The sequence below is a fragment of the Lithobates pipiens genome, unplaced genomic scaffold (assembly GCF_037356315.1).
Source record: "Lithobates pipiens isolate NorthernLeopardFrog02 unplaced genomic scaffold, aLitPip1_a1.2 Scaffold_27, whole genome shotgun sequence".
Lineage (NCBI taxonomy): Eukaryota > Metazoa > Chordata > Amphibia > Anura > Ranidae > Lithobates > Lithobates pipiens.
In genome coordinates this window covers 182,176,783-182,196,613 of record NW_027507788.1, presented here as the reverse complement: position 1 = coordinate 182,196,613, position 19,831 = coordinate 182,176,783, and the positions used below count along the sequence as shown (strand labels likewise).

General features: G+C 42.4%; 1 protein-coding gene across 2 annotated transcripts in view; it reads right to left on the bottom strand.

The window, feature by feature from the left end:
• Nucleotides 1-17,999: 17,999 nt before the first annotated feature.
• The window catches only part of MASP2 (MBL associated serine protease 2), a 96,711-nt gene continuing 94,879 nt past the window's right edge, over nt 18,000-19,831 (bottom strand). For both annotated transcript variants that reach the window (XM_077457979.1, XM_077457980.1), the window contains exon 11: nt 18,000-18,796. In XM_077457979.1, coding sequence (XP_077314105.1) covers nt 18,030-18,796 — 767 coding nt within the window. In that variant the 3' untranslated portion in view covers nt 18,000-18,029. The remainder of the gene's footprint in view (nt 18,797-19,831) is intronic.

Genomic DNA, 19,831 nt, shown 5'->3' with positions numbered 1-19,831 from the left:
AGAAAACGTACCTTAGTTTGTAGATGTGACAACTTTTGCGCAAACCAATAAATATACAATTATTGACTTTTTTTTTACCAAAGACATGTGGCTGAATACATTTTGGCCTAAATGTATGACTAAAATTGAGTTTATTGGATTTTTCTAATAACAAAAAGTAGAAAATATAATTTTTTTTCAAAATTTGTGGTCTTTTTACGTTTATATCGCAAAAAATAAAAATCGCAGAGGCAATCAAATACCATCAAAAGAAAGCTCTATTTGTGGGAAGAAAAGGACGCAAATTTTGTTTGGGTACAACATTGCATGACCGTGCAATTACCAGTTAAAGCAGCGCAGTGCCAAATTGTAAAAAGACCTCTGGTCATTTACCAGCAAAATGGTCCGGTCTGAAAGTGGTTAAAGCATGACATGTTAGGTATCTATTTACTTGGTGTAACATCATCCAGCACATTATACAATTGCGGTCGCACAAAGTTGTCGGGAAAAACCGATCGTTCGGAACGAGGTGACATACAAAACGTACAACAGGACTACGTAGTAGCCAGTAGCCAATAGCTTTCGGCTCCAAATTTTTTCTGAGCATGCGTGACACTTTGCGCGTCGGAATTCTCTACACACGATCGGAAAAAGTCAGATCAGATTTTGTTGTTGCAAAATTTTAGATCCAGCTCTCAAACTTTTCCCGTCTGAAAAAGTCCGATAGAGCCCACACACGATCGGATTTTCCGACAACATAATCCGATCTGAATTTCCAACTGTATGTATGGGGCATTAAAAGTTAAAGTGTATTTTTCCTTAAGACAGGCTAATCCCCTTTTCCCCCCATGGGATTGTAGGCAGGAATGCCTGGACATCAAAGAAAAAACAACTTAATAGACCAACTTCTTGTAAAATAAAATATTTTATTGGATAAAACTTGGCCGCGGCATATATTATTGGATTATAAGCATATTCTATAAATAATAAAATACCATACCTATTTTATTTCAACATAGAAATAACTCAATACCAAATATTACCGAAAATACACCTCAGCCACTAAGACTTAAGCTGAAAAACAATTTGTCTTTAATATCATTTTACAAAACTGTCCCCAAAAGTCAGGACGGGGTTGTCTCAACCCCGCCTGTCACCAACCCCCCAGCACGCGGCCCTTTAAATACACGACTGGAAAGCAAGGTTCATTATGTCCAGGCCAATATCTGATAGGTGTACCCCATCAAACCTATAAAAACCTGCAATTCCTCCTTCAAGGTCTACATGACGGTAGGAAAAACCAAATTCCGGGGCCATAGATTTAGCAATAACTCTATTAATCCTTTTTGTAACCTTCTCAAAAGGTTTTAAAACCGCAGAATCCAACCATCTTAACCACTTCCAGACCTGACCATTTTGCTGTCTTAAGACCAGACTACTTTTTGTGATTCGGCACTGCGTCGCTTTAACTGACAATTGCGCGGTCGTGCAACGTGGCTCCCAAACAAAATTGACGTCCTTTTTTTCCCACAAATAGAGCTTTCTTTTCGTGGTATTTGATCACCCCTGCGTTTTTTATTTTTTGCGCTATAAACAAAAATAGAGCGACAATTTTGGAAAAAATGCATAATTTTTTACTTTTTGTTATAATAAATATCCCCCAAAAATATATAAAAAAAACATTTTTTTCCCTCAGTTTAGGCCGATACGCATTCTTCTACATATTTTTGGTAAAAAAATCGCAATAAGCGATTATTGATTGGTTTGCGCAAAAGTTATAACGTTTACAAAATAGGGGATAGTTTTATGGCATTTTTATAAAAAAAAATGTTTACTAGTAATGGCGGCGATCAGCGATTTTTATTGTGACTGCGACATTATGGCAGACACATCGGACATTTTTGACACATTTTGGGGACTATTGTCATTTATACAGCAATCACTGCTATACAAATGCAGTGATTCCTGTGTAAATGACACTGGCAGTGAAAGGAGTTAACCAGCGGATGGCAGTGTAGGGGTTAAGTGTTCCTAGGGGTGTGTTACTAACCGTGGGGGGCTGGGCTTTGTTTTAGTGAACACTGAGCTCTGCTCCAATCACATGGAGCAGAGATCAGCATCACTTGTTGCTAGGCAGAACGGGGAGATGCTGTTTACAAAGGAATACCCTCGTTCAGCCGCCCCGTGAGATGATTGCGGGTAAGCCCATGGCGATCGACTCCGCGGGACCCGCGACCGGACTCACAGGGGTCCCGACCGGCACGTGAGCAGGGCGGCATTTAAAACTGGACGTACCTGTACACCAATATGCCTGCCCGTGCCATTCTGCCGACGTACCTCAGCGTGCGCTGGTCGGAAAGTGGTTAATCTTGGGATAATTTCCAAGAAAATTATGACTAACTGTGAGGATGACATTTTAAGAAGATGGATCGTATTTTTAATACTAAAAATAAGATCCAACGTACGAATCTGACCCACATCATTCTCTCCCAAATGTAAAATAAGAATTCGAGGAGCAGGCCAAGAAAGATGCACCTCCTCCCACCGCATACCTCTACGGCCAAACCAAAAAATGTGGAACTTTTCTGGATCCAGACCCAAATTTGAAGTATAAGAATGATCATTCGCACAATGATGTGCCCAAAATACGGTCTAATAATCCAGACCACTCCAGGCCCACCTATAATAATTAGATAACAGAATTAGGACTTACATATAATTTAAAAGAATTTGATCTCCACCTTCCTAAACCCTTAATGCAGTCAGAACCAAAACCTAATTTAGCTGCTTCCGTGGCAGCACCAATCCTGAAAGAGTGTGACGAAATACGTATTTTTTTTGTTTTGACAACTTCAATGATTTGCAACATCTGGACAAAACACTATTAAATCAGAACTTCGTGAGAGGAGACGAATCTTTGTGAATAAAAAGAACTCCAACTCTATTAGGATGAATAGCCAAATAGGATGACATCCTCGCCACTGGGCAAATCTGAGAACCAGGACAGGATAACAAATGTAACCAAATTCCTTTCCCTGCTTGATCAATCTTACTAGACCGAATAAAAACTTTTAAAGTAGTATTGTCCAGAATAATATGTTGCAATTGTAGACCAGAAAGGTTTTTTTTGCTAATCGACACAATTTCAGAAATCCGTAATGCCGCGAAGAAAGAATGCATTAAAAAAGAATTGCTTCAAACGAATTGTAACCTTTAAGAGCTTATTGAACAGAAAAATAGGATAAACAAGAAGTCAGGTTGTTAAATTTTTGAAAAAATGAAATGCCTGCTAAAGTCTTATAAACATGAGACCAGGAATAATCTTTAGACATTAATGATTCCAGAAATGCTAAAACCATTCCTTCTGAACAATCTGATACCTGAGCTTTCTGAGTAGTCTAAAATTGCAACCAACACAACCATGAGGACCAGTAGCCGGACCATGAGGCTGCAGCTAAGGATTTCTTAACATTGTCAGATATTAGACGATGTCCCATAAAAGAGACGGGCAAGGGGTTCCGATACAATCCGCTGTTGGTAAAAGGAAGAAAAAATGCTCCATCTGTAAATGAGAAAGAGCGTCAGCTGTCTCATTCAATTTACCTGGAATGTATTTAGCCCTAACCCATATGTTCAGTCAAAGGCATTTATAAACCAGGTAACGCAGAAGGGAAATCACAGGTGGAGACTTGAAAGCTAACTGCAAACAAAACACCTCTGTTGTCAGTGCTAAAAAGGATCCTTTTGTTTGCAAAATTGCTACCCCAAAACTCCAGGGCTACAATTATAGGGAATAGCTCAAGAAGCACAATACTCCTGCAGAGGCCCCTGCCTACCCAACTCGGCAGCCACGAAGAAGCGCACCAATGATCTTCCCAAATTGCTGCGAAACCAACAGAGCCCGCCCAGTCAGAAGATAAGCAGAAATCCCTGTCCAGGATGAAATCAACCTGCCAGAAAGCTCTCCCATTAAAGTGCATTAAAAAATTGAGCCAAACTAGCAAATCCTCCTTTAATTCAGCAGTCAACCAAATATGAGACCCGAAATCGCCAAATAAAGCCGTAGAGAATTCTACTTACTGGTAATATATATACGAGAGGCAAAGGCTAATAGCCCAATAAAGACTGAAATTCTTTTAATAAAATCTTCTTCCTAATAAAAGATAAAAGAAGATTTCTTATCTTTTCAATTTTTTCTAACTCGATCGAAATTCTCTTTCCACGGTGCCAATGGTGATACCCAAAAATTCAATGCAAGTGGTTGGTAGAACTGTTTTCTCAGATGCCAACGGAATACCAAATTCCTTGCAAGTATCCTTGAAAATTTGTAACAAAGAAAAACATTGGGAAGTATCAGAAGGTCCTATAATTAAAAAATCAACGAGATAATGGATCAAGAATGGGGATCCAGATCTATAGGATACAACCCATTCCAAAAAGGTGGAATATTCTTCAAAATAAAAACATGACAGGGAACAGGCAGCAGTCAAAATAACATTTTCCTTGGAATTGAAAACCCAATGAATTAAAGCAACTAGGATGGATTGGAAGAAGTCTAAAAGCAGATTTAATAATGCAGAACCACCTAATAATTTAATCTTCTGTACTGCCTGTTCAAAAGACGCGTAAGACACCGGCGATAGATCCTCATTTATTTGATCGTTTAGATCGTTTAGAGATGATCCTGCAGGAAAAGATAAGTGATGTATCAAACGATAAGTATGAGGTTCTTTTTTTAGGCACTAAACCTAAACGAGATAAACGAAAATTGCTAAAAGGAGGATAATTAAAAGGACCAGAAATTCTGCCTAGCGCAAGTTCGGCATCCAATTTTTTACTGACTAACAATGGTAAGTCAGAAACTGATTTTAAATTATCCACAATAGTGCATCCTGAACCTTAAAATTGTGGAATTAAAAAAACCCTCATCAAAACCTTTAATGAGAAGGTCCGCTGTCTGCCGATTTGGATATCGCTGAAGCCATGGGAGCATGCTTACTAAATTCACTGGAGTGATTGCCTTTAAGAAAAAGTTCTCTTTGAGGCTGTTGCTGATTTACTGCTGACATTTTTCAAAAACTTGGTTTTTAAAGAAGTGTACTGCCTAATGCTGCGTACACACGAGTGGAATGTCAGACAGAAAAAGTCAGACGGGGGCTTTCCATCATATATTTCGATCGTGTGTATGCCCCATCGGACTTTTTGCACCGAAAATTCTGACAGACCTAGAAATGGAACATGTTCTAAATATTTCCGACGGAACCAATTCCTATCGGGAAAACCGCTCGTCTGTATGCTGTTCCGACTGACAAAAAACGGTGCATGCTCTGAAGCAAGTACGAGACGGAAACTATTGGCTACTGGCTATTGAACTTCGTTTTTCTAGTCCCGCCATACGTGTTGTATGTCACCACGTTCTTGATGGTCGGACTTTGGTGTGATCGTGAATACGCAAGACAGTTTCAGCAGAATTCCATCGGAAAAACCTTCAGAGTTTATTCTGACGGGAAAACTGGTCGTGTGTACAGGGCAATAGGCGGCCATTATGAAAGACGAATAAACTCCAAACTGTCTGCAATACAGCTGAACTCCAGGAAGGATCTTTTTAAACTTGCATTTGTTCAGCTTGCTTGCATCTAATTCTTCATATCTCTCATCTGGAAGACCATCAGGGACTTATCCTGTGCTAAACACAGCTAGTACTGGCTTCTCTGTATATGGAAGACAGGGGGGAGGCTTTCTGGGCACCTCTGCCATTCAGAGAAGGTTTTGTATTTTTGTCAGTAAATATAGCGCATGCTCTATAGGTGGAGATTTTGACTCTTTCTCCCCTGCTTCTTCTTCCACTTTTCTTCTTTCTTCTGTCTTCTTTCTCCGGTGTTCTTCGCCGATGTCAAGCATGTCTTAAATAACGATGGGGGTGTGGCAATCGGATTATGCCATCCAGAGGCCACACCCCCTTGTGATATCAAGGACCCATCATGCCCCGGGCGGGGATGTCACGCGGGGGAGTGGCCTCCGGGTTAACGCAATCCGATTGCCACGCTCCCATCATTATTTAAGAAATGCAGGACATCAGCGCTGACAGATCAGCAGGACGCAGCATTGGAGGAGGGTCGTAGGCAGGAGAGGAAGAACACCATACAAAGAAGACATAAAAAAGAAGAAGAGCGGAAGAAGAAGCAGGGGGAGCAGAAGAAGACCGGAGGATGAAGATGTGGGAGAAAATGGAGGAAGATTTTTTTAATAAAAGACTTGTCAAAAACTGTCTACTGTATTTTTTAACACTACACTACTTTTTTTTTTAGTGAATGGGTAGGGGTACAATGTACCCCATACTCATTCACATGGGATCTGGGGGCCCCCTGATAAGCCCCCCCACCCGCAGACCCCAACAACCCTTGCCCGGTGGTTGTTGGGGTCTGCGGGTGGGGGGGCTTGTCCCGATCAACATGGGGGAAAGGTGCTTTGGTGTGGGGGGCGCAGAGCCCCCCTTCCCCAAAGCACCCATCCCCCCATATTGAGGGCATGTGGCCTGGTATGGTTCGGGGGGGCGCTCACCCCCTCCCTTTCCTGATCTGCCGGGCTGCATGCTGCATGCTCAGATAAGGGTCTGGTATGGATTTTGGGGGGGCTCCCACACAATTTATTTTTTAATTTGGCATGGGGTCCCCTCCGAATCCATACTAGACCCAAGGACCTGGGGGGACCCAAGCTGTTTTTTTTCTCAATTTTTTTTTTAGCCAGCAATTCTTTTTTTTTTACATTCAGCGGGAAGCCTGCTGACAGCTGTTGACTTATTGGTTGTTAAAGACGCAGCAGCCGGCTTCCCGGCCCCCTCCTTAGCAACCAGCTATATACAGTGTAAAAAGTAAAACGTAAAAAAACGGTAAAAACGCATGTCCAAAAACGCAGCAAGCACTGCAAAAAGCACTGCAGAAACGCTCAAAAGCAACATACATAGATATGAATCGAGCCTAAGGGCCCATTTACTGTTGTTGGGCCAGAGTGTGACCACTGGGAGAAGAAATGTCCTGGCACTAGTAGGGCTAAACAATGCCCTATCATTAGTATTAGGGGGAGAAATAGTGCCGCATTAGTGTCGGTGGGACAAATAGTGCCCATTCATTGATGTCGGTGGGAGAAATAGCGCCTTGTCATTGGTATCAGTGGGAGGAATAGTGCCCCATCATTGATGTCGGTGGGAGGAGTAGTGCCCCAACATTGGTGTCGGTGGAAGGAATATCACCCCATCATTGGTGTCAGTGGAAAGAATGCTCCCCCATCATTGGTGTCAGTGGAAGGAATAGTGTCCCATTATTGGTGTCGGTGGGAGGAATAATGCCCCATCATTGGTGTCCATGGAAGCAGTAGTTCCCCATCATTGGTGTCGGTCGGAGGAATAATGCCCATCATTGGTGTCCATGGGAGGAGTAGTTCCCCATCATTGGTGTCGGTGGGAGGAATCATGCCCATCATTGGTGTCCATGGTAGGAGTAGTTCCCCATCATTGGTGACGGTGGTACCCCAAGGGCAAGAAAAAGACAAGCAAAGGGCCGCAGTTTGGACTCCCTGCTCTAGCACCATGCTAATTGGTTCTGTTAGTGCAAGATTCTTATGCCGTGTACACACGAGTGGAATGTCCGACAGAAAAAGTCAGACGGAAGCTTTTCATCGTCTAATCCGATCGTGTGTATGCCCTATCTGACTTTTTTCCCCGAAAATTCTGATGGTTGTCGGGGTCTGCGAGTGGGGGGCTTATCGGAATCCGGGAGCCCCCTTTAATAAGGGTGCCCCCAGATCCCGGCCCCCTCCCTATGTGAATGAGTATGGGGTACATTGCACCCCTACCCATTCACCTGGGGAAAAAAGTGTCAATAAAAAAACACACTACAGGTATTTAAAGTAATTTATTAGTCAGCCTGGACCAACGCTAGTAAAAGAGCTGGAAGAAGATAGCGGAGGAGCCCGGCAGAAGAACTGGAGAGCAGGAGAAGAGGTCGGAGAGAGGAGAGGAGTCAGAAGAGACCCCCGAAGTCGGAAGAAGACCCCAGGAGCTGACTAATAAATTACTTTAAAAACCTGTCTAGTGTGTTTTTTATTGACACTTTTTTCCCTCAGGTGAATGGGTAGGGCTCCCGGATTCCGATAAGCCCCCCGCCCGCAAACCCTGCCAACCAACGGCCAGGGTTGTCGGGAAGAGGAAACTGCTCATCAACATGGGGACAAGGTGCTTTGGGGTGGGGGGGCCGCAGGGCACTCCCATTCCCCAAAGCACCCACTCCCCATGTTGAGGGCATGCAGCCGGGTACGGTTCAGGAAGGGGGGCGCTCGCTCGTCCCCACCCTCTTTCCTGACCGGCCGGGCTGCGTTCTCGGATAAGGGTCTGGTATGGATTTTGGGGGGACCCCCACACCGTTTTTTTCAGCATAGGGGTTCCCTTTAAAATCCATACCAGACCTAAGGGCCTGGTTTACCCCTGGAGGGGAAACCATGCTGGTTTTTAATATAAGAGAGGCGACATTATCGCTTCAATATAAATGGAGATCTGACTTGGAGGCGACTTCCATTGAAATCAATGGGTACCAGTCACCTAGAAGTCAGTTTGAAGTCGTACAGGAACCTTTTTTAAAGTCGGAGCGACTGCAGTAGTGTACATTAAGACGGCTCCATTCGCGCAACTTGGGGTGACATAGGCCGATCTGAAGTCGGATCCTGGGTTGCCCCTGTGTGAACCAGCTCTTATAAAACTATTTATAAAACAAAAACTGCAAAGCATTACAGCAGTATACAGTGCCTTGAAAAAGTATTCATACCCCTTGAAATGTTCCACATTTTGTCATATTACAACCAAAAACATTACATAATGTATTTTATGTGATAAATCAACCCAAAGTGATACATAATTGTGAAGTGGAAGGAAAATTATAAATGTTTTTTATATTTTTTTTACAGAAGAATTTCTGAAAAGTGTGGCGTGCATTTGTATTCAGACCCCTTTTCTGTGATACCCCTCCAACTAAAATCAAGTGGATTCAATTGCCTTCAGAAGTCACCTAATTAGTAAATAGAGTCCACCTGTGTGTAATTTAGTCTCCGTATATATGCAGCTGTTCTGTGAAGCCCTCTGAGGTTTGTTGGTGAACTAACCGCACCATGAAGCCCAAACAATACAACAGACAGGTCAGCAATAAAGTTGTGGAGAAGTTTAAAGCAGGGTTAGGTTCTAAAAAAAAAAATATCCCAAGCTCACGGAGCACTGTTCAATCCATCATCCGAAAATGGAAACTGCAAACCTACCAAGACATGGCTGTCCATCTAAACTGACCGGCCAGGCAAGGAGAGCATTCATCAGAGAAGCAGCCAAGAGGCCCATGGTAACTCCGGAGGAGCTGCAGAGATCCACAGTCATACACTCCACAAATCTGGCCTTTATGGAAGAGTGGCAAGAAGAAAGACATTGTTGAAAGAAACTCATAAGAAGCCATGTGGGGGGCACAGCAAACATGTGGATGAAGGTGCTCTGGTCAGATTAGACCAAAATTAACCTTTTTTGCCTAAAAGAAAAATACTCTGTGTGCCAGAAAACTAACACTTGACAGGGGTTATAATACTCTTTTACTCTATCCAAAATTAAAAAAATTAAAATAAAAAAAGTTTTGCCTATAGTTATAATTTAAAATGTATCTATACCTCTGTACCTCTTACTTTGTTCTTGGGCTATTTTTTTTCTTTAAACTTTGTTTTCTACTTTAAAGTTCCACCAAAGTTTATTTTGGAGGAGTGAAGAAGAAGAAGGTGGTGGAGGGTTGGATTACATCTTTTATTTTGTAACGCTATGATAGAAAATCTCCTTTGCTGTGTCACCTTTTGCTTAGGTAAGAGCAATGCTCCCAGTGAAGGTGAATTCTCAATGCATTTTCAAGTGGAATCCACAAGATGGCAGCATAACACAAACTGAGAAGCTGCTGGCTGAGCTGGTGGGAGATATCTAATCAAATGGAGCAGTCAGGCGATTAAAGTGGTAGTAGAAAAAACGTTTCTTTTTTTTTTTTAAACTAGACATGTGCACTGCCAAAAAAAATTGTTTTCATCTTCATTTCATTCGTTGTTTGTTTTTTGGTTTTTCGGGTCATTCGTTATGATCGTAATTCGTTATCTCGAAAAAAAATTAAATTTGGAAATCTGAAACTAAGAAAGAAAATCCGAAAATTCAAAAGAACGAAAATCCAAAATAATAACTAACTAATAATAACAATTAAATTATAAATATTGGAACTTACTTTCAAATTTGGCTGTTAGGGAACGTAACAAATTCTATTTTATTCTATTGTTTTCTGTTTTTATTGTATTCTATATATTATTTTATATATTTTATTTTATTCTGTTCTTTTATTTTATTTTCTATTTTGATTTGTTTTACGCTATTCTTTCATTTTGTATTCTGTCCATTTTTTTTTCTATTCAAATTCTTTTGATTCTTTTATTTTGTATTCTGTTCTGTTTTAATCTATTATATTTTATTATTTTATTATCTATTCTATTTTGATCTGTTTTACACTATTCTTTTATTTTATATTCTGTCCGTTTTGTTTTTTTTCTATTTACATTTTTTCTATTCTTTTATTTTGTATTCTGTTCGGTTTTATTCATTTTAGTCTTGTTTTCTATTCTGTTCTTTTCTATTCTACTCCTTTATTTTCTATTCTATTTCTTTCGGAAATTCAAATTTGTTTCAAAAACTATTTGAATTTAAATTTGATTTGAAAACTTCTTAAATTTTGTCTGAAATTTTGATTCGTTATTTCGAACTTGTTTAAATTCATTAGTATTGTCCTTACATCGAATGCATCTGGATTTCCAAATAACAAAAAAAATGTGTCCGAAATTCAATTTGGAACGAAACAAACTGCACGTCTTACCTACGGGGCACAGAGGCAAAGAAAAACAATGACAGGGGTTATAACCCTCCCTTACTCTATCCAAATTTTTTAAAAAAGTGTTACCTTTTGTAACTCTATATTGTTTTGACAAAAGTCAGACATGGTTGCCCCTAGCAACACCGTTCCTTTTCTTTCACACTGTCACCTGAACATGAATAATAAAACCATTTAATGGTGTTTATTCACAATAGAGGTAATATTAATAATTATAATATTCGTCCTTTGCACACTGTTGCTGGGATTATGAGAAGACACTCTCATAGGTCACATGAAGCAGGCCAATCACTGCCATACATGAGGCCGGGCTCGCTGTCTCGTTGCTGATTGGTGCTGCCGGTGGCCAGGTTGTATCTTTGGTACTGGGTCCCCTCTATCAGTTTCAGGTTGTCACATGTGTGAGGGTTCCGCCATGGCTGCCGAAAAGAAGACCCTGTCCCAGAATCTGCTGTAGATGAAGGTGAGAAGAGACTGGGGGGAAGGGAGAGCTGTAGGCTGCCATGTTGGAATATTGAGGACTGACCAGTCACCTGGGTGTCAGTCATGCGATCTGCAGAACTAACACTTCCAGCATTCCTTGCTGCACAGGACATGTTTGGGGACTAAAACAGTCAGGGCCGCTGTAGAGCATGTTGCGTGTTAATGTGCGTTACGTCAGGGCCGCCCATAATGCCCCAGAAGGCATCAAAAATTCTACAGGCAGCATTTTTAGCGGCCCACCGGGAAATCCCACATTTTGAGTTGAACCCTAATAAAGGGGAATTCATCCAATGGGGACATTAGTTCTGGGATTCCCTCAATTTGGAGGGACTTTCTCTCACTTCCTGTTTTGGCTGTGGACAGGAAGTGAAGGGGAAAGGCAAAAAAAACTGACCGGGACTATAACCCTTCCTTACTCTATCAAAAATGAAAAAAGTTGTCTTTAGTTACTCTTTATTGTTTTGAAAAAAGTCAGACATGGTTGCATCTAGCAACAGCGCTCCTTTTCCTTCACACCGCAGGCTCAGTTCACTAAAGAATATTGAATGAGATAATCGCATCACGCGACACATTTGTTTCCAATTATGTTATGTGATATTCCAGATGTCAGTTCAGCATTTTTTTATGTGATATTTACAGCGCTAGTATAAAATGTGCAGTAAATATTGCATAAACTGCCTCTAAAGCCAATTCCTTAAAATACGTAAATAAATAGATTTGTTGAATAGGGCAGGGCCTAGCCACGCATTATTCAAGGAATATATTAAATTAGCGTTGGTTGTTAAGGAGCCGGCATACATTGGTATCCATTTGTTCCCTCCTGTCAGAACGGCGTTCTGGCTTGTTTACATAGGCAGACTACTGTTCTGCCTCTGTGCTCAATGATCAACGGCTACCACACGGACATCCAGTCCACGGGCTCCCGCTGTGTGTGATCACAGCAGAAGCGAGCCGCCGTTTCATCAGATTGGGCGACCCTTCAGATTTTGTAGCGGAAATAACAGGTCTCACAGGTTTGCTAATCTGACAGAACACCGCTGACTTATAATTCGACATGTAAACAATCAGACAGATTTATAAATCCTGTATTTCACCTTATAAGCTCAGTTTGCTATTATTCCCTGTACACACGATTGGACTTTCCGGCAGACTTGGTCCGGCTGACCGGAATCCGTTGGACATTTCGATCGTGTGTGGGCTCCGTCTGACTTTTTCTTCCCAAAAGTCTGACAGACCTAGAAATAAAACATGTTTTAAATCTTCCCGCCAGACCCAGTTCCTTTCGGGAAGCCCATTCGTCTGTATGCTGGTCTTACGGACCAAATATGATGCAAGGGCAGCTACAGCACCTGCCCACGAGAATGTTTCCAGCCTATCGCGGGTCTAGTATGGACTTTGGGGGGACCCCCACGCTGTTTTTCCGGCGTAGGGGGTTCCCCTTAAAATCCATACCAGGCGACGGGGCTTGCAAGGTGTCAATCTCACAGATGAAAGCTGTGAGATTGACTTCCCTTTCTAGTCCTGTCGTACCGGACGTCACGTTCAAAATGAACAGACTTTAGTCCGTGTGTGGGCAAGACCGTTCATTCTGAAAGTCCGTCAGACCCAGTCTGCTGGAAAGTCCGTTCGTGTGTGCAAGTCTGCTCATTCTCAAAGTCCGTCGGACCTCCGCTGCTGGAAAGTCTGATGGAAGTCTGCTGGAAAGTCTGATGGAAAGTCTGATCGTGTGTACATGGCATTAGAAATAAGTGTGAAATGCAAAAATCGGGTGGGTGTAACAAGATGTTTGCCTGTTGCCTTCTCACTGTATCCTTACTGTGGAGGAGTGCGGGGTGTAGCAAGATGGTGGCGACGGAACGTCACTTTCGTTACAAATTCTGATGGGTTGCTGAATCTGATGAAACACCGGCACATATGCTCGCCCCCTACCCGGATCCCAAATATATATGTGACTCGACACACAGGTGCCACCCTGTAGAAGAAAAACCTGCTATAGGGTGGACCTGAAGTAGTTAAAAAGTAAAAAAAAAAAAACAGCCTGGGGTCCCCCCTCAATCAATACCAGGCCCTTTGGGTCTGGTATGGATTTTGAGAGGAACCCCACACCAACCTTTTTTTTTAAATGGTATGGGGTGCCCCCAAATTCCATACCAGACCCTTATCTGAGTACACGGCCCTGGAAAGGGGGGGAAGGAGAGACCTCCTTCTTCCCCCCAAACCATACCAGGCCACATTCCCGCAACATGGGGGGTGCTTTGTGGGAGAGGTGGGACTCCTCCAGCTCAGACCACCTTGTCAACCCTGGGGGGTGGTTGTGGGGGTCTACAGACAGGGGGCTTATCTGAATCTGGAAGCCCCCTTTACCAAGTATGGGGTACTCATTCACTATGAAAAGTGCAAAGTAAAGAAAAGCACACAGCCACATTTTTACTTTATAATAAAGTCCTTTATTCAAAACCCCTCCCCAAAAAAAAGGCCAACGAAGTATATCCAATGGCAATCAAGATGTATGCCAGCTGCTGACCCAAACGAAAAATAAACCTTACCTGCACCGACGCTTGGCTCCTGCCGAATGACAGCTCCACCACCTCCCCCCACTAAATAAACAAAGGGACGAGGCCACCCGATGACCTCACTGGGTGACCCTGCCCCTTATGACGTCATTGACCGGGACATTATTATATTATGAATAATGCTGCTGTGTGGGTAGAGCCACGTGCAATCTAAAATAAAACAGACTGCAGGAAGAAGAACTTTGCAATTCAGATAGGTGGGGGTGGGGTGGTCAAAAGTTATCACAATCCCCCCCCCCCATGTCAGTACAGCCCACCAGACATGACCCAGTCAGCTGGTGGCGGCTGTCAGAATATAGCAGGCAGAGTGGGAGACCCACCCATCCATTCTGTATAGTGTATGGCCAGCTTTACACAATGCATGTAGCAGAATGCAAATTTAAATGGGTCCTGAGGGACATTTTTTTCTTTTTTAATGACATTTCTGTATTCAGGAAATATATATCTCAGGTATTATTTTGAGCTTTTTTTTGTAAGTTAGAAACTCTGTGCCTACAGTTGGGTTAAAGCTGAACTCCAGGCACAAAAACTTTCATTTAGATATATTCCTTGATATAATATAAATCCACTTTGTGTGCATGAAATGCTTTTGCAAACCCAGATATGACTTTGTAACAGTGAAAGTGACATCATCATTGAGCTGCACATAGCCTCTGCAGAGAGCAAAGCTGTGGGAGGGACCCAGGAGGCTCCACCCACTATAGAAAACTACAGTAGGGGGCGGAGACAAGACCAGGCACCATGCCCAAGGAGAGTGTGCAGCAGTGAGTGGTCTGTAGTGCAGGAAGTCTCACAGTGGATTACTGCACAGATCTGGAAGAAATACACAATGCACACCAAGGTTCATGATAGAATACACAGGACCAATTTCTTTTTAGACAATAATTGTTTGTTCTGGAGTTCAGATTTAACTACACTATATTACCAGAATTATTACAAAAACCTGCCTTTACACACACATGAACTTTAATGGCATCCCAGTCTTAGTCCGTAGGGTTCAATATTGAGTTGGCGCACCCTTTGCAGCTATTAACAGTTTCAACTCTTCTGGGAAGGCTGTCCGTTTAGGAATGTGTCTATGGGAATGTTTGTCCATTCTTCCAGAAGCGCATTTGTGAGGTCAGACAGTGAACGAGAGCTTGGGAGGCTCAGGGGAGGCAGAGCCGTGGTCATAATCCACCTGCCGGCTCCCCGTGGTCAACCATTTGATCACGATTGATGGCTTGCTGACCCCCGATCCAGTGCCTACTATTGTGAAATTGTGATTGGCCACAGCTATCATGTAGTACAGGTGCACTGTGATTGGTCACCGTGATCACTTGGTATAGACAGGGCCAATCACAATGAATGGAAGCCATTCATTGCGTACAATAGCCATGTGATCTGCTGTGAATGTGAAAGCTTTGAAAAAGCGCATGTGCGCGAAACATGTAAGCAGGCAGTTGGCATGGCAACCCTCCTCACTACAGAGCTCTTCACGTGACACCCAGCCGCTCGGACAGATGGCACGACACGTCAGACCTGTGCATTGCGCTCCAGGTCTTCTTTCACGCCAGGCGGACACCACCTCGCGCCCAACTTTAGTTTACACCACTCAGCGCACCTCCGTCCCAGAGTCTGCATCAACATACGGAGCAGGATTGTACATCTCCCCTCCACTACACAGGCTCAGAGCGGCGGCGCCGCAGTCCATCCACTAACAGTGAGTGACTCCAGGAACATAGTTCCATTTACCTGCACTTTATTAACTTTCTCCTCTCCCCTTCCTGGAGGATTGTTCACAATTACCAAGTCCCCATATTCCAGCTGATTGGTGGCAGTGCAGCTTTTTTATCTTAAAGTCACAAACAAAAGACTGCAGGGGTGATTCGTCACAAAACATCTGTCAGTTTATATATCTTTTTATGATTGATGACTGATGATTTTTATGCTTTTAAGATCCCAGGAGGATCAGATGTCTTTGCCATTGTTTTCTTCATATTTAATAAATGTTTTTTATGTGTTTTCTTACACCATATCACAAGTCTCTTTGTTGCGCTGTTTTTTTATTTTTTATTTTTTATCGTATTCCACCAAGTCCAAAGTGGTCTAACAGCTGCACATTGATACCAACAATTGGACATCGTCTTAAATAACGAGTATCTTAATACATGGATAACCGTTTTGAACAAAGGAAATATTCGTTTGTGCGCCAATGACTCTTTTATGTTGTTTATGTTTAGCACTGGGAAACACTTTTTGAAAGATTAAATGTGCATTTTATATACAACTATATGGATCAGACCAAAATGAGGGACAAATGAGGAGGAAAGAGGGACAGAGGGACTTTGTTGCAAATCAGGAACAGTCCCTCAAAATCAGGGACAGTTGGGAGCTATGTAGTAAGCTTTGTTTTCCTAGGACAGGAAATGTGTTCTTAGCAGGATCACTAAATGGACAAGAACAGGCCTACAAAAAAGAACATTGATGCAGTCACCACATCTAAGGATTGGTATCCAGCAATACATTACACCACATGTGTCAAACACAAGGCCCGTGGGCCAAACCTGGACTTCCAGGCCATTTCATGTGGCTCTCACAGCTGTCCTACAGCTGCAGCACCCCCCTCGTCTCTGCCCCCCACCTTGTCTCAGCAGCCACAGCACCCTCTCGTCTCCGCCTCCCCTGGTCTCAGCACTCAGCAGACTCTGGCAGCTGTCTCCAGCCCTCCTTTAGTTCTCCTCCAGACCCTGCACCTTTTGCCTCCCAGCTCAGCTCCCAGCTTTTTCACAGCAGCAGCAAAAGGTAAGGGGGGTGCACTGTGATGTTAGGGAGGGCGGGAGACTCTTGGCTTCTGATGGTTGGGGCATCTGATGTAAGAGGGGGTGGGGTGCATATAATTCAATCCTATGCCAATTGAAAAGGAGGGGTCACACACCGCTGGTACCATCTCCAAGAAACTTTATTGGAGACTGCTCAGACAGAATACCTTAGCAGATATGACCGGCCCTTTGAAGGCAACTATAATGCTGATGTGGCCCATGATGAAATTGAGTCTGACACCCCCTGCATCCTTGGGACTATCATTTTTTAAAAGAAGTGACCTGTCACAACCATAAAGTATCAATGGCATGTTTCCAGCCCTGGTTATTGTATAGAAAATTAGAGAAGGAAAATGGGACTTTAAATGAAACATGTCATTGTAGATATGGAAAATAAATGTAAATAAATAAAATAAACAAATCTGTGAAAAAGCATTGAAAAATTAAAGACGTGAAGAAACAGTAATGCCCTGTACACACGGTCGGACATTCCGATGACAAAATCCATCAGATTTTTTCTGACTGATTTTGGCCCAAACTTGTCTTGCAAACACAAGGCCGCACAAAGTTGTCAGAAAATATGATCGTTCAGAACGTGGTGACGTAGAACACGTATGACGGGACTATAAACAAGCCAGTAGGAAATAGCTTTCATCTCGTAATTTATTCTGAGCATGCATGGAACTTTGTCCGTCAAAATTGTCTACACACAATCGGAATTTAAACGATCGTATTTTGTTGTCAGAAAATTTTAGATCCTACTCTCAAACTTTGTGTGTCGGAAAAAGTCAGATGGAGCCCACACACGATCGGATTTTCTGACAACACCATCCGATCGCACATTTTCCGTCCGAAAGTCCGACCGTGTGTACAGGGCATAAGTGTCAAAGAGGTAATAAATAAATGAAAGTCACTGACAAACGTACACCCAGTCTTCACATACTCCCCAGACATTTCATCAATTACATACAAATTCCATGTGTCTAATACACACATTTTTTAGCAGTCACATTTATGAATTTATTACCTTTTTAACACTTACTGTTTCTTTGCGTTTTTAATTTTTCAATGCTTTTTCACAGATTTGGGCAATACATAGATACACAATATCCATTGGACAAGTGTCAGGGGTGTCTGGGTCAGTCCATGGCTGTCGTTTTCCCTGGCCCGATTTTCCGGTCTGATGTTGCATCCACATGAATCCAAAAAAAACAAAAAACATACTATTCCTTTAAGTACTTTATTAAGAATTATCTTTATTTGTTCTGGACAGTATTGTGTATCCAGTCAAGGTAGTTGCTTACTTTTGTATACACTCCATATTCACCTTTAGCCCCACAGGCCGCCCCCCAGGACACAATCCCACCAATGAAAAAACGTTTGCTTATATTATCGAAGAAAACCAATGAACCCCCACTGTCGCCCTGGCAAGAATCCTTTCCCCCATCTTCGTGACCGGCACAGATCATGTTTTCGGTGACCTTGGCCTTGATTGGCTTTCCACTATAGGCGAGCTTACATTTCTCATGGTTGATTATGTCCACAAGGACATAGCGCAGATGTCTTGAATGTGGATGCTTTCCTGTGTCACCCCAACCAGACACTTCCCCGATGTGAAGATCATTTTCTAATTCGCTGATCCGGTACCGTTCCTCTGTGGTCGGAAGACAGATACCGAGGATGCTGTCATTAATCGGCACTTTGTCTTTGAGTTTAATCAGAGCAATGTCGTGGTTGTATGTCTCATCATTTCTGTAACTGGGGTGAATATATATGGCTTCTGGTTGAGCCTTATAGAGGTTTGTGTCATTCCTACTGATGAACCCCATTTTCATTATAAGTTCGCGTAGGTCGATGTCTTGTACGACATGGGCAGCGGTTATAATCCACTTATCATAGAGCAGGGCTCCGCCTCCTTCCATATTGTTGCCTTTTATGAATACTTGCCATGGGTACTGTCCCAGCTTGGCACTTGAACCTCCGATTATACGTTGTACGGCTTGTGTGGCCCTTTTTCCACAATCTGAGGGAAAGAACAAGAATTGCTATAAACAGATGGAGGAATCGCATACACCAGTGATTTCTAATTTGTTTAGCACAGCAAAATTATAATTTGAAATAGAAAAATAATTGCGGAATGCGTAGGTGAGTGTGAATATGCACAGTATTATCTATAAATACAGGGGAAATTGTCATTTGATAAATACCATACAGTATGGCGGAGCCCTAAGTTCAATTATAAATTATTAGAAGGTTGATCAGATATAATTACAAGTAAATTAGAGAGTCCTTAACAATTTCAGCCCCGGAAGAATTTATTCCCCGCCTGACCGGGCCATTTTTGTTTTGCAATACGGCACTGTGTTGCTTTAACTGACAATTGCACGGTTGTGCAAAGCTGTACCCAAACAAAATTTATGTCCTTTTTTTTCCACAAATAGAGCTTTCTTTTGGTGGTGTTTGATCACCTCTGCCTTTTTTTTTTTCTTGTTTTTTTGTGCTATATACAAAAAAAGACTGACAATTTTGAAAAAAAAACACAATTTTTTTTTTTTTACTGTCTCTGTCCTTGTTTGAGGAGATCTCCCGTGATTTCCTCTTAAAAGTGGTGAAATAAATCAACAGTTTCTTCCTAGGATTATTCTGAACATACAATAGGCTAGGTCAGTGATTCTCAACCACGGTTCCGTGGAACCCTGGGGTTCCTCCAGAGGTAGCTAGGGGTTCCTTCAGCATTGAGCAATTTCTGCCTCTCTGATAAGTTCCCACTCACACCTTTGATCTTTTTAGCTATCTGTAAGGAGGTAATTCTTCCCAATGACCACAAGTGTAAGGACCATTCTTACCACTCACCATCACACTATTGTATCATGAGTTGTAGATTTCTAATTTTTAGCAGGGGTTCCCTAAGACCAGGGAACTATTTCAAGGGTTCCTCTGTGTTGAAAAGGTCGAGAAAGGCTGGTCTAGGTGGTAGAATGCCATTGCTGTTACTTATATTACCGGTGTAAAGTACCTACAAAATTATATGACAGACCAGCCAAGACTTGGAGGAAGA